Source organism: Dromiciops gliroides, chromosome 2, assembly GCF_019393635.1.
Source record: "Dromiciops gliroides isolate mDroGli1 chromosome 2, mDroGli1.pri, whole genome shotgun sequence".
Classification (NCBI taxonomy): domain Eukaryota; kingdom Metazoa; phylum Chordata; class Mammalia; order Microbiotheria; family Microbiotheriidae; genus Dromiciops; species Dromiciops gliroides.
Window position 1 is genome coordinate 344505103 of NC_057862.1, and position 14859 is coordinate 344519961.

The window sequence follows — 14859 nt, forward strand, 5'->3', positions numbered from 1 at the left end:
CCTTGTGACAGTTTTATGTCAACCTGCCCAAAGTGAAAAGCTGGGAGTCGAGAAGGAAGGGGACAGTTGATTTGCTCTCTTGAGGCCTTTAGTAGAGGAACAGGTATGAGGGGAGAAAAGTTCAAAAGAAGCGAAGACTATTCAGCAGGAGACGAATTCAACCAAAATAGAAGGGTCAAAATAGACACTTCCAACCAGTCTGAAACCCCCTTCTCTCTTGCAGTCACAGATGCTGCAGTAAACAGGTTCTGGAGAAGGTGAGAAAAAGTCTGTCCCCTTATCTAACACACATACTCCTTTCCTCAGAAGTCACTATTGTGGCTTTGCTGGATCCCCATTAAGAACAAGAAACAGGTATCACACTGACAGCCTTGTCCTTGGGTATCACTTAACCTTTCCAGGCCTCATCTGAAAAATGAAGGGTTGGAACAGATCCTTCTAGTGATAAACTTCTAGGATTCTCTGGGATGCTATTCCTCTCAGCACGGCAGTGTCCTGACCTTCCTTTAGCAAGACCACTTACTAGTCAAAGAGGGAGGCCATGCCAGCATCAAGGGAACCTGAAGCTCATCCCAGCTCCCCTTCCTGTCCCTAGAAGTGAGGTGGGAATCCAAATCAAATCGCTTTGCTTTGGTTTCTTCTCCCTTTGAGAAGGAGTATTTAAGGGCCAAAATTCAGAAAGGAAGCCCACTGTGCTGAGTGCCCCTGGACGTCCTGCATACATGCATGCACACGGACATTTATGCATATGTGTACATATGTATACACAAACAGATAAACACTGTAGCACCCTGCATATACATATACATGTATGTGTGTAGACAGGTAACTGAGCTGCTCATCTAGGCTATAACCTCGAGGTTAAGGGTTACGAGGAACAGGAGATGGGAGAGAAGCAGTCTGTTCAACTCAACTAGCCTCCTGAACACTGGGGGAAGTCTAGAAGGCTCAGTGACTCTAGCTATCTTTTGAGGCCCACTTAGCACCTCCATGCAGTCCAAACAATAAGGAGAAGAGTGTGTGTTTGCCTACCTCTTTGTGTATATGTGTATATGCATACGTACAAAGGTATGTGCATACATAGAGACATGTTTGTAGGTGCATACGTACACTCCTACCCTCACCAAGCTTCCCAGTGGACAGATATATGGAATGACAGGAAAGGGCAAATGGAGTCGCTGTGCCACCCATCAATCTCCCCTCCCCCACCCCCATCCCCAGGGTTCAGGTCTCTAAAGGAGCAGGGGAAGTTGCTTCCCCTGCCCCCATTTCCCATAGCTGGAGGACCAGAGCACAGATGGCATGCATTTCAGCCTCCCTTATAGCTAGCTGTGCCTAAAAGAAATCAGACAGAAGGACAGAAATCATATTTCATAAACAAATATAAGGGCCTTTCTCTGTGGCATGAGAGGAGGGGGGCAGGCAAGAAGGGCAAAGGTTGACATTGAGCCTGTTTCCTGCAGACATTAGGGAATGGGCACATTGTCTAAAGTCAGACACCTGGGAGGAGGCAGGTGGAGGCAGGAAGGAAAGGAGGGGCCTGGGAAATGTGCAGGGCCCCAAATTAGAGATACAGAGACTTCCTATCTTGCCTCCCAAACTTAGGTAAGAGGAATGGGAATGGCGTGTTCTTTAGGAGCTATGAGTAAAAGGAAGCTGGTTTATCCTTTGCATTAAAAGTTATTTTTTAAAGCTGCTTTTGTGTTCCCTTCAAAAGCCAGGCCTCAGTTTTCCTCCTCAGTAAAGTGATTTGAATTCAAAAGTCCCTTCCAGCTATGAATCCTATGAACTTGTGTTCTTTTTTACCGTTGTCCTTGTAAATTCTGCACCTGCACTGTGCCTGGCACATAGTAGGCCCCCAATTAATCCTCCTTGAATTAATTTTCAGCTTTGACCCTGCTGGAAGCTGAAAGCATCCTGGTTTTGGGACCTTCAACTAGGGAAGCAGCGGGGTGGGCAGGAAGACACAGTTCTCCCCACCACGTCTACCTGCCTTACCTCCTGTTACTGTGGTGACGGGTCTCCTCCCTCCCACTGACTTCGGGCTTGCTAGAGGTAGAGCCTCAAGTCCTCCTCCCAGTCCTAATGTTGGCACGCCTCAGGAGAACCTAACAAGGAAAGGGGCCGCAAGTACCCCCAACTATCGTACCAGGCCCTCCTTTCCCCTACCCTCATCACTTGGGGGCGGCCACCAAGGTCAGACAGACAGCAAAGGAGGAAAGTGGGGGGGGGGTCACTCGCCCCTAGGATTGATCGCTAGGCTCGTCTGCAATAAAGAGATGGCCCCGGGCGCCCGGCCCATTATGCAGATCAACCTGCAATTTCCTCTAACAAAGCGGTGTCCCCGCCTCCCTCTAGTCTCTGGGGAGGAGATGGGACGGGAAGGGGTGTCGGGTGAATCTGGTCCACGGGACTTGCCATGGTCGCCGCTATTCAGGCTGTGCCCCTGTTCCTCTAGCTAGACCCCCTCGGTGTCCCGTTTTGCCTGGGGCCTTTGGAATCTCAACCTTCCGCCCCCATCGCAGGTCCCAACGCAGCCCTGGGTCTTCACGCGAAACCCAGGAAGCCCTGGTCTCCCGACTTTTGCCCCAGGAAAGGGGATCTCGGGTTAAGCGCCGAGTGACACACCCAGGAGAGGGAAAACTAAGTAGCTCTCCTCGGGAAATCTTCCGAACCTCTGTGTGAAAGGGGTCCGAGACAGTGACGAAGTCGGGGACCTGGATGGGGCCACACATTTAACTAGTGCTAACCAGGACTGGAGGGAACTTGGGCACATAAGGAGCCTCCTGGTTTCCCGACAGGAGCTCCAGGTGCCTACTTCTAATACCCACTCAGTGCACATGGGGCCCCAACCACGGATTTCGTTTTTTGCCCAAGCCACCCAGGGTCCCCGTATCTCTGGCCCCTCTGAGGTACCACGCCTCCCAGACCATGGGGATCCCCTGTTCCCCTAGACACCAGGCTCCGCAGCCCTCGAGTACTGATCAAACCCCATTACATCCCATTAAGAACAATTCGCTTCCCCGTTTTCATTTCCCTTTATAACCCTGGACTAAGTAAATGCGTCTGGACCTGATTGAATTGTTAGCGCCTTTGGTCCCGCTCCAACGCCAGGGAGCGTCTCCAAACTCACTGCGCGGTCTGCGGCCGAAACTCTGGACAGAATTCATCCCACGCGGGTCCTGGCGCACTGACTGAGCCGCGCAGCTGAAGAACATAGTCTCTCTTTCTCTCTCTACCTCTCACTTCACGCTCCTGTTCCCCACTTACTCGTTCTCTCTCCTCCAGAGTTCTTCTCGGCAGGCAAAGCAAGCATAGGACCAATTTGAGCCTGTGCGAACACATCGTGCGTGGGGACCGGGCCAGTGGGTTCAGCGGGATGGGAGAAGTAAGTCGGAAGAGAAGTGTCCTAGGGCTGCGCGCAGGCTGAGTGTTCCAGGAAAGAAATCAAGGTTTCCGCCGCACTCTCAGACTTGTCCGTAGGTCTAGCGGTCTGGGCCGGGATCCGCGGGAAAAAGCGCGGTGTCTGCAGAGCCTTGGGGGCCTGCGCACCTTTTTTTCCCCTTCACCTCCAGAAGGAATAGCCGCCTGACTCTTGTGAGAATCCAAATTTTTGTAGGGTTGCTTTTGAGGGGTTCTGTTGCTTTTGTTTTTACAGGTTGGTTTGTTGCTTTTTGCGCAAACAGGTAAAAATGGAAAACTAGAGAGAGAATAAAAGATATGAAGAAGTCGGGCCTACAGCTGAAAATATTTGTGGCCCCAGGCCGGAGATGGAACAGGGAGCGCCTCCTAATTACGGCTTCGTTAGATTTCGAGTTTTGGAGGCTGAGGCTCGAGCGCTAATATCCGCCGCCCATTATCCCGGCTAATAAATTTGACCTATTGTTCGTTTGTTAAAATGATGTCACCTTGGAACAGTCCCTAAGCTCCTATTTCCATGAATTAGCCCTTTATTGAAACCCAGGAGCCAATGAGAAGAGAGAGGCTTGTTGCTCACAGCCAATGGCAGTGGCGGGAGAGAAATTAGCAGCGGAAACTCCAGGTTCGGTTCAAGAAAGATGACACAGAGCCTGTCGGGCCCGCGCACTCTTGGCAAAGTTTCAGTGCGAGGAGAGGCGCCGGGCCCTTCATGGCTGCGCCGTAACGGGGACCCAGCCGCCTCCCCGCCCAGCCCAGCCCAGCCCGCCCGCCCGCCCAGGATGGAGGCGCCCGCCAGCGCGCAGACCCCACATCCTCACGAGCCCATCAGCTTCGGCATAGACCAGATCCTCAACAGCCCGGACCAGGACAGCGCGCCCGCCCCCAGGGGCCCCGACGGCGCCAGCTACCTGGGGGGACCTGGGAGCCGGCCGGGAGCCACGTATCCTTCCCTGCCTGCCTCCTTCGCTGGCCTTGGAGCGCCCTTTGAGGACGCTGGATCTTACAGTGTCAACCTCAGCCTGGCACCCGCCGGGGTGATACGAGTTCCGGCTCACAGGCCGCTCCCGGGGGCCGTGCCGCCGCCTCTGCCCAGTGCGTTGCCCGCCATGCCTGCGGTGCCTGCTGTGCCAAGCCTGGGCGGACTCAACTTTCCCTGGATGGAAAGCAGCCGTCGCTTTGTGAAAGATCGCTTCACAGGTGAGCCATCAAACAAGCGCCGCGGCTCGCCGCCGCGCCCCATTGCTCCCGGGGCCCTTCCACTGCTTCGCTCCCCAGCCCAGGTGATGGGTGTGTTCCCAAGGTCAGGGCCTCGGTGTTTCTTGCCTTTCGTTCTCCCCACCCCCCCACCCCCACCCCAACCTATCACCTCGCAGCCTGCTGGCCCAGGTCTCTTCCCCTGGAAAATTCCGGAATAACGAGAATTGGAGAGGCCTTCAAGCCTCGAGCCCCTAGAGACCTCCACGGAGTCGGGGTGGGGTGGGGGATCGGGGTTCCTGGAGGGCTAGGCGGGGGCGGGGTTGCAGGAGATAATGGAGAGGAGGGTTGTCTCTGGCCCTAGCCGGGCCCTAGAGCTGTTGGGAACAAACGAAACCAAATGAAATAACTATATGATTTGCATCTGGAGGAGAGCATGAGTCTGGGCCTGTCCAGGGGTCCCAGGGAGCCCCCGATTCCTGTCCCCAATCAGGGTAAACCCAACCAGCGAAAGGTGGTATTGGCCTGGGCTCCAACAAGTCCCATCTATCTCCATAGCAGCGGCCGCGCTCACTCCCTTCACCGTAACTCGGAGAATCGGACACCCCTATCAGAACCGGACGCCCCCGAAAAGGAAGAAGCCACGCACATCTTTCTCACGGGTGCAGATCTGCGAGCTAGAAAAACGTTTCCATCGCCAGAAGTACCTGGCCTCTGCCGAGAGGGCGGCGCTCGCCAAGTCCCTCAAGATGACCGACGCTCAGGTCAAGACCTGGTTCCAAAACAGGAGGACCAAGTGGCGGTGAGAGAAGCCAACCCGGTCGGGAGCCGGTTCTAGACTCTGGCCTTATTCACTTCACCCTCCCGCCTGCCTTCCGTCTCCCTCCTCTCCGTCTCTCTGGTTCTTTATCTCCCCTTGCCCGTTCCTACCTCTTTATGTCGGGCCGACAGGCTGCAAGCTTTTGCTGTCACCTTGCACAGTCTTTATTCCTCTTCTCCTTCCTGCCTTTCTTCCCTTTTTATTCCCCCCTCCTAGTCATTCTGCATTTCTTAGCTCATCTCCTCTCCAAATGTTCCTTCCCACCTCGGTCCATCTCTAAGGATTCCCGCTCTCATTTTTCTTCAGTTATTTTTCCTTGTTCTAGTTCATATCCCAGGTCCTTATTTCCTCTTTCTTTTCCTCCATGCATCTCTTTTTCTATCTGTTTCCCTATTTTTTTCTAGTCTTCTCTCTATGCTCTTCTCATTTTTGGTAGGGTTTTTGTTTTTGTTTTCATTGTCTTTTAAACCTCAATCTCTTCTCTCTCTCTCTCTCTCTCTCTCTCTCTCTCTCTCTCTCTCTCTCTCTCTCTCTCTCTCTTTCTCTCTCTCTCTCTCCCTCCCTCTCTCTCTCCGTCTCTCCCCCCTCCCTCCCTTCCTTCTCCTCCTTCTCCTTGATATCCTCTCCAGCTTTCTCCCCACCTCAGTCCTCTTTTTTTCCGTCTCTCACCTGCGTGGGTTGAGGTGGTTCTCTGATTTGGGTAGAAAGGGTTTCAGGGAAATGGATTGAGGAATAAATCAGTAACGAGGATTCTGAGAGTCACTGAGGGAGGGACATCTCACTCAAAACACAAGTAGTGTTTCTAAAGCCAACAAACCATTTTCCAGTCGTTATTGTTACTAGATAGAAACTATCTTTTTTTGTCTAAATAACAATAACGATACAACCGCGGCCTGGCGGAGAATCCTCCTTCGGAGAAAGCAAAATCATAGAAAAACCTAAAAACAAAACCAAAAAGAGGGGAGAGAAGAGGAGGGGGGAGAGACTTCTTGGTGGGGTAGAGGAGGCCCAGAGGGGTGGAATCAGTTTTCCTAGGACGGGTTTCGGTGTCTTCTTTCCGATTTTGCTTTTTGGGGCCAGGCAGGTTCTACTATCCCACCCCACCTCCTTTCCCCATCCAGTCCAGCCCTGCCTTCCTCCTTAACCTCTGAGCCACAGAGGCCACTAGGTCCTTCTCCAAATAGACGCCTGACTAGCTCTTGGCCATAAACGGCCCTGGAGAAAATGTTAAAATCGTGACCTCAGGGTTAAGGGAAAGAAGACTCCCAAGTGAAAGAGAGCTGAGGGGTGGGGGCTGCGGAAGGGCATTGGGTTTCTCCTCTGGCCAAGGCCACCGAAAGGGAGTAAGTCCTTGCGGGTGTGTCCACCCCTTTCCCCTACCCCGTGCAGGCGGCAGACGGCAGAGGAGAGAGAGGCTGAGAGGCAGCAGGCAAGCCGGCTGATGCTGCAACTCCAGCATGACGCCTTCCAAAAGAGCCTCAATGACTCCATCCAGCCGGACCCACTTTGTCTGCACAACTCGTCGCTGTTTGCGCTGCAGAACCTGCAGCCCTGGGAGGAGGAAGGCACCAAGGTCCCTGCCGTCACCTCGCTGGTCTGAGCCGCGGCCGGACCGCCACACCCCGAGAGCGCTCCCGGCCCGGGCCCGGGCCTTGGGGCTAGGGACGGGCCCACAACCGCGGTCTCCCAGCGGGGCTGGGCCGGGCCGAGTCGGGCCAGGGTGGGGGGGAGGGGGGAGCGGGCAGGAGACTGGATGAGGGCCACGGGCTGCCGACCTCCCAAAGAGGCCGGCAAGCCGCAGGGCAGCTGGGACAGCGCCACCCGCCCCAGCCCGCTCCGCCCGCGGCCGCGCTCGCCCCGCAGGGCTCGGGGCGAGCGAGGGCTCCGCGCAGCAGCACAATCCGGGCCTTCCTTCCCTTCCCTTTGCCGGCTCCTCGCCCTAGCCCAAGCCCCGGGCCCGACAAAGCGCCTTAGGTTTCACCTGCCCCGCTCCCCCCCCGGGCGGGGCGCCTGTATAATACTTTGTACTTTTGCCCAAACGTGTAAATAAAAGTTTTCTTTAGGAATCGGCGCCCCGCGTCTGCTTCCCCCGGGAGGCGGGAAGAGCTGGGCGTGGGAGGGGTGAGGCCGATGCTGAGGGGTATTGGGGAGCAAGGCGACCCTAGATTTGGGGAGATAAAAGGGGCAGAGCCCTTCGCTTTTGTTCCGTTATTTTATTGAATTTTCGTCCATTTTATTTAATTAATTTTATTTAATAAAATTTAGCTATTTAATTTTACTTCACTTTATTTCATTTCGTTTCCTTTTCTTTTCCTGTTCAGTTTTCCATAATTTTGCTCCCCTCCTGGCTCGGGGCCTGGGGTGGCGGGGGGAGCGGTGGTGAAAGCAGAGGGACCCAGCTCAGCTACCCGAGGGCTCTTCGGCCAGTTTCTTACATTTCAGCTTCCCCGGGAACTAGAACGTTCGGTTTAGAGCTCAGACCCCGGGAGGACTCGGGGACGGACATGAGCTCGATTCTGGAGCCTCCACCTCAGCCCTCCCGGAGGATCATGCTCCAGGTCAGTGAGTGCCCGGTGCCACCACTTCCCTCCCTTGAGCTCAGGCCAGAAGCTGGAGAGTCCCTTGGAAAAAATTGGGGAAAGAGACTCGGTGCTATAAATTATGCAGTAACCTATGGGCAGGTCTGGACACTGAATCGGATACCATAGGGCAGAAGGGCGAGCACTGGAGAGGGAGGGGATGGTGTAGGAACATTATATTCTAGGACTAGGCAGGTGCTGCTCTCTACCCTGGACCCTAGGCCAAGAGGCATGAAATTGGTAGGGAGATAAGGGTGTCCAAGGAAAAAAACAGCTTTGCCCATGGGGGTCTACACTCTGACTCCGAGGTGACCAGCACGTAAGGGGGAAAGTTCCTGGATCTGTTTTTCGGAGTAGTTTCCCAACCCGACAATCACCGGTTATCTTTCCTCCTTCCTCAGCATCTTGGAGTCTTGGTTGCGCCTTGGAGAGGTGGGGTGGGGCCGCTGAATTGGATGACTGAGAAGGAGTGAGAGTAGTTAAGGAAGATGCTTGTGTAAACATCGGTTAAAATGACCAATCTGATCAGTCCTCACTATTAAGGCCCAACTCAGCGACTATGCCTCGGATTAGCAGCAGCAAGAATCCTCCGTCTAAACCTTACAAACCCTCTTGTGCCACCTGTCCCCAAAATGTGAACAAGTCTAGGGAAGGGTGGAGAGGGTGAAGGGCGCCGGGGAGAAAGGTGGAATTTAATGTCTCCTCACATTTACCTCTCTTGGGCTGGGAGTGGTCAGTGCCTCTCTGGCCTTTGTCCTCTTTGCCTCCAGGTGACTCAAGAAATTATCCTCTCCTTTCTCAATCCCTCCCTTTCCCTTTATTCTTTTTCCCTCCATCTGGCCGCTTTAGGGAGGATAAGGCCGGGGTCACTGATTAACAAACAGAAAACTAGCAATTGCGCCTCCCAGGATCTCAAAGCCGTCAATCTTCGGCAGGATCTTCGAATATGGCTGGATTTTAGATGTATGGTTGCGTTCCCATAGTCCCAAACACTCCGGATACATAAGGAAGGCAGAGCAAAAAGCGTGGGGAATCCACAAACCCTCCAGAATCACGTCTTCTTGAACTTGGAGCTTGTCGCCGAATATCACAACTTCTCCAAGAAGAACCTTCGCAAAACAGGTGGGGGAGATGCCAGGCTTCCGGAAAGGTCGCTCTAGTCCTCCTCATTAGAGAGGGTTTCTGTTTGTTTGTTTGTTTGTTTGTTTTCCCTGGGAACAAAGAAGGCCAAGTCTGCCTTTCTGGAGCTGGGTGAACCAGAGTTAGCTTCGGTTAAGTAGCTATTGCTATTTTGTGTAGGATAGTTTCCGATGATTCACAGCAGAGTACAATGTCCGAGGCCAGAGGGGGCCCCCTTCCTCTTACCTGTTCCCTCTTTCACTTTTGTTCCCTCTCCCCTCCTCCTTTTTGTTCTCTTTTCTTTTCCTTCTCTCTTCTCCCTGCGCCTCTTCTTATTTTTTCTCTCTTTTTTTCTGGCCTCTCAGCGCTACCGCTCCCTAAAAGGTCTCTCCTGAAGACCCGGGTCAGGGGTCAACCCCCTTCTGGGCCCTCTGGTGTTGCCTCCCGCCTTCTCAACCCTTCTTCTTTCGAAAATCAGCTCCCCATTTTCCGAGTACTCCGCTCTTGGCTTCGATCCCGTATTCTTCGGATATTCGACTTTCGTTAAACCGGGGAAATTAATACAGCCTTCCTTCAACATTTACACTCTGGGCCCGTCCGGGACGTATCACTCTGTGCGTCCAAGAGAGATAATTGAATAAAGTGGCTTCCTCCTTTTCCCAATGGCACACCCTCTTCGAGGCCTAGCATCAGCAATTGACTACGGCGCCTGATCGCAAAGAATCTAAATCCTAAAGTACTAGAGGACGAACTGACCAACGCCCAAGCAGGACGTCTCATGCTGCTCCACCCTCAGCCAGTCTCCACGGACTTGATCACGATTAAAAAAAACAAACCATCACACTCTAGATAGAAAACTACAAAAACGTTTTCGGGGTTTGTCATTAACATCTCAAAACCAGGGCTTTTCCGTTGCCCGCTCCTAATTGCCTAAAAGATCCCAAGGCCTCAAGCTTTTGCCACTGAGAACTAAGGGAACTGAAGCCCAGGTCTCTGGGGCAGGTCGTCTTATTCGGATTGTATTTAGGGTCCAGTTGAATTCAGGGGGTGAGAGGGCATTGAAGGCTTCGTATTTTATCCGTCGTTTTTCTTGAGATTGATTTGTATCTTCCCGTTTTCTCCCTGACATTTATGGAGTTTATTCCACTTATTCCCCTTTACTTGTTAGTGGGAAACCACCTTGGCTGTTTCTGAAATCTTCGGGGAACGAAATCAAGCTAATGCGAAGTGGAGCCGCTCTATCTCAGGGTCAGTCCGGAGGCCTACTCGAGGTTGGGGTCCCTAGAAGTCACCTGCTTCTTTTAGGAGCCAGACATTCACTACCCACCCTTTCCCCCACTGAGAGGTTCTGCCTCAGGAGGGAAGCAGGGATGGCGTTGTGTCTTTAAATCTTATCTCTCTCTCCTTAACTCTAATCCCTTACTCCCCCTCCAATTCCAAGTTAGCTGGAGCAAGAAACTCTTGAGGAGACGCGACGTCCATCTGTAATAACGGAAGGACCCCACTCGCATGGGAAGCTTTCCCCAAAGCGAATCTCTGCTAAGTACACCTAGAAAGTGGAGCTGGGGGAAGCGCAGAGAGTGGAGGTTCGCTAGGGAGGAAGCATGTGGTGTTGGGAGAATGAGGAGGCAGGGAGATAGATTTCCTGATTGCAATGATTGGAGGAGAAACAAGAGTGGTATTCAGACTCAGGGTTACACATTAAGAACTCCGGTTTCCTCTCGTGAAAAGAGAATGATACTCGCCACTTGCTACCCAGATGTCTGGCACTCCATTGGACCGGATGGAACCGGTTCTCCATCACTTCCCAAGTCGTTCTACCATCCTCTACCCGCAATCTCGTTGCAATTATTCCGGGGGTGGGGACGCTTCGGGGGGGTTGGGGGGGAAGCAGAGCTGTGATACCCTCCCTGAATTTTCACTCCTCCAGCTTCTGAGATCTGCCATCCCCCAATGGGATAGGTAATAAAGCTGAGACACGCTGGGCAACCGCAGCGGCAGTTTAGATTAGGGAGGTTCTCGGAATTAGGCGTCGCTTCCCAGAGTGGAAGGGAGCAGCAGGCAAAACCCCGGTCCCTGCTGAGAGTTTCTGGGGCCTTCGGGTTTTTTTTTTCCAGTGTGTTCTAGGGTTCTCCTAGGAGCCGGGAAAGAACTGAGGAGTATTTTTCCTGTAGGGCCTCCGTTTACCCAAGCCTTGAGCATAGCCAAAGGCGGTCTTCTTTGCTCTATTTTCTTTCCTTCCATAAGTAGACATGGTAGAGGGAATCTGTGTATGTTTTGGAAGGGAGAGAGTGGTAGCGACTCAGGAGGGCACCGTAGAAGGACATCTTAAAGGAAGAACCTATTTTCCCCCAGAGATTTTTGGAGAACCTAGAACACAGCCTGTGACTGCCTCTGTTTTTCCTGGCTAGTATAACCTGTGGTATACTATACTATATTTACATATATATACACATACATATATACGTACATATACATATATACATACATATACATATATGCACATATACACATGTATATACATATACATACGTGTGTGGTATACTATACTATATATACATATATAACTTTCTCTATATATATATATTTGTGTGTGTGTGTATCGCCAGCACACACACAAACACTCTCCAAGCCTGGAATTTACAAGAAAGGGAACTAGACCCAGCATAGCAAAAGCACCTCGACGAGATCTGCTCGAAATTCGGTGGACTGTGCCTAGGCAAACGGAAGCGTGTCAGGCAGTGGCGGTCCTCTGCTGCCAGCCTCCTCCTCCCAAACCCCTATCCCACTAATTCTTCTAGGAAAATTCCACCGAGTCTATAAAGCACTCTTGCATTTGCAGTTGGTACTGACCTCCCGGAAGAAGGGGTTCAGGTGAAGGATGTTACCAAGGTCCCATTTAAGCTCTCCCCCAATAATCCTCCCATGAACGGGGCAGTGGGGGTAATATCATCCGAGAGTGGCCTATTAAGTAACCGTGCTCCTAAGCTAGATCAGAGCTTACTTCGGCCACTCCATGTACAGTGCGAACTGTTGTGAAAGCTAGTTTAACGCTTTTGGTGATGTTTATTTGTGTGTTTGCTGTAATAATTATGGGGGGTCGAGGCAGAAGAAGGTAGGAAGGATTCGAAATCCTGGATGAGAGGAGAGAGAGGCAGTACTACAACTGATGAACCCTCCCCCCAACCCCCACCCCGCCAGTCGGTTCCCTTTACTCCTATGTCTTCTTCCCACTAAGTGTCTTAATGAAGTTTTTCCACTCCCCTAAGGCCACCCCCATTTTGCAGATGAAGAAAGTTGGGGCAAAGAGAAGCTCGAAGAGTTTTTCATAAGCCACTTGCTCCTGGGCGCTCAGAGACCCCAGTCCCCTGAGACACCGCTTTGGACTCTAAGCTTTCTGCGACCCCAACCTCGGCGGGCACGACAGGGAACGTTGGGAGCAGCATTCGGCCCCGAGTTGGGGGCATGAAGGCAAACGCTGTCGTGCGCCCACCTGCTTCATGCCAGCTGCCTTGGCAGTGAGGATATATGGAAACCTGGAGGAGGCTCCCTGAATCCGGTGTTCGCGGCTGCGCTTGTGGAAATGACTTTGCTTTGGCCTTCGGCTTGTCTCCGACGCCAAGCACGCAAAGGAGAGGAGGCTAGATTCCACACGTCCGCCAGGTCCTTTTCCGTGGCTCCATTTGCCTCGACTTCCCGCTTTAATCCCTCGCACTCTGAAGGGAACTGATTATTTGGTAGGTAGGTCGGGCCTCGATGGGCCAGCGGCACGTGTGGAATTAACTCTCTCTGACTCCTTGACTCAGCCCTTCTTCAGCAAGTTAGCTCCAGAGCTCCCCAAAGCACCCCTGGAGTCGTCCTAGATTATAAGTTTGTTTTGGGGGGGTTGTTTTTCAAAATTTCTCAGCAAAGACATTTTCAGCTGATCTTCCTCCGAGTCATTGTTTGGGGATGCTGGCGATTTGTTGCCACCCAGGAAAAAGCTGTGTGGACTTTGCCTCTTTAAATAGCGGTGGACCCCAAGGAAGTCGGTGCGAGAAAGACAAGTTAACTCTCCCCATCCAGCCCACCCCTAGTTGGGTGCTCCACGTGACTCTAATTCGGGGCTTCGGACAAAAAAGCCAAATAGCCTTTCGGATGACTTCGGAAGGACAGAAGGACCAGGAGAACTGGGTGCGATGTTAGAGGCTCTCAGAGGAACTGCTCGAACCCAGGGCGAAAGTGATTCGTCTAGAGCTACTTCGTTGGCTCGTTCAGTAAATTAAAATATGCTAGAGTGCTAATTGCTAGGAAAGCACAACGGAAGTAGTCATTATGTGGAAACAACCACCAAGGGTCTTCTGGTTTCAGTCTTCTTGAAAAACAAACCAAAAAACCAAAAACAAGGAATCTGCATGAAAACTTTCCGTAAAGGCATCTCCGGGTGGCAAATGGAACCACAAACGAAGATGGTTGATGCCATCCTTGAACATAGCCTCCCCGCAACCCGCCCGCTGCGTACTACGTGCGGTGCCTGCTTCTCCACGTAGAAATATGAATATGGCTCCTAGATGAGCCGTTTCGTTTTGGTGAAGTTTGTAATGCTGCATCCTAGCTTTTCTCTCTTAAATATTTCGGGTTTTGTTAAAGACAGAACAAAACAGAGTTTAGTGTTTTTCTCCATTTAAAAAAAATAATCAAAATAGGGAAAATCATTGTCTCACTAAAATCCTCAGTAGTCTGAACTAGGAGCATCCTAGAATATCATCAGAACCAGAGAATAGGAAAAATGAGCTAGGTGCGAGCAAGTCAATACGTCGGGCTGGGACTATAGAGCTCAAGGTGTGGGGTAAGGAGGTCGGAACGCATCCTGGAGTTCTGCAGTTCAGATTTCTTAGCCTCCCATTCCACCCCGTTCCCAAGGGCAGGCTGTTAACGTCTATAGATAGCTACATGTCTAAGCCAAAGACAGAAGTACTTTCTCACTCGGACATTGACCAAAAAAAAAAGTATTAGTTGGGCAAAAGGTAATACACTGTATTTGTGTCTGTATGTACCCGGGGGAGCTGGGAAAGAACGCTGGACCAAAGAGGTAAAGGATCCGGGTCCCTATCCAGTTCCATCCATCACTTACCACATGTGTGATCTTACTTCAACCAGTTACTTCAATCTCTGGGTTTTGATTTCCTCATTAAAAAAAAAACAAGAGTGAGACAAGCTGGCCTCTTAGACTCAATCTAACTCTAATCCTGCAATTTTGTGTTGTCTAAAGTCCCTTCCCACTCCATGAAGTCGCTCTTCTATAAAGCTGTGAACAGAATGTGCTGGATTGGTGATTCGGACACTTCAAAGAGTTTCTTTCTAGTCATTAACTGGCCGTGTATTTTCAGAAAAGTCATCTAAGCTCTCTGGATCTCAATTTTTTCACCTTTAAAATTAGGATGTTGAGAGTGGTCCATTTCTAAGTTTCCTTCTATCTCTAACATTCTTTGAATCTATAAATTTATAATAGTTGAGGGGGGGGCGGGGAACGTGTAAACCTGAATGTCTTCCACTGGTTTAAAACTCTGGTCCAGGAGCTGTCTTAATCTCAGACCCTCTGGGGAGAAGAGCCTTGAGAACTGCTTCCTCTGTTGTTTGGAGAGACTAGAGATTATAATGGTTCTGCCTAGCAGTTATTAAGGGTAAATTTAAACGCATTTTGCAAAGGTTGATGGACGTTTGTGGGGGTGGAAAGAGAAGAATGTT

At 51.5% G+C, this 14859-nt stretch overlaps 1 protein-coding gene across 1 annotated transcript; it reads left to right on the forward strand.

Moving 5' to 3' along the window:
• Nucleotides 1-4199: 4199 nt before the first annotated feature.
• TLX3 (T cell leukemia homeobox 3) lies at nt 4200-7118 on the forward strand. Its single transcript, XM_043988201.1, has 3 exons — nt 4200-4617; nt 5173-5416; nt 6824-7118. The coding sequence occupies exons 1-3, from the start codon at nt 4200-4202 to the stop codon at nt 7032-7034; spliced, it is 873 nt and encodes a 290-aa protein (XP_043844136.1). The 3' UTR covers nt 7035-7118.
• The last annotated feature ends 7741 nt before the right edge of the window (nt 7119-14859 follow it).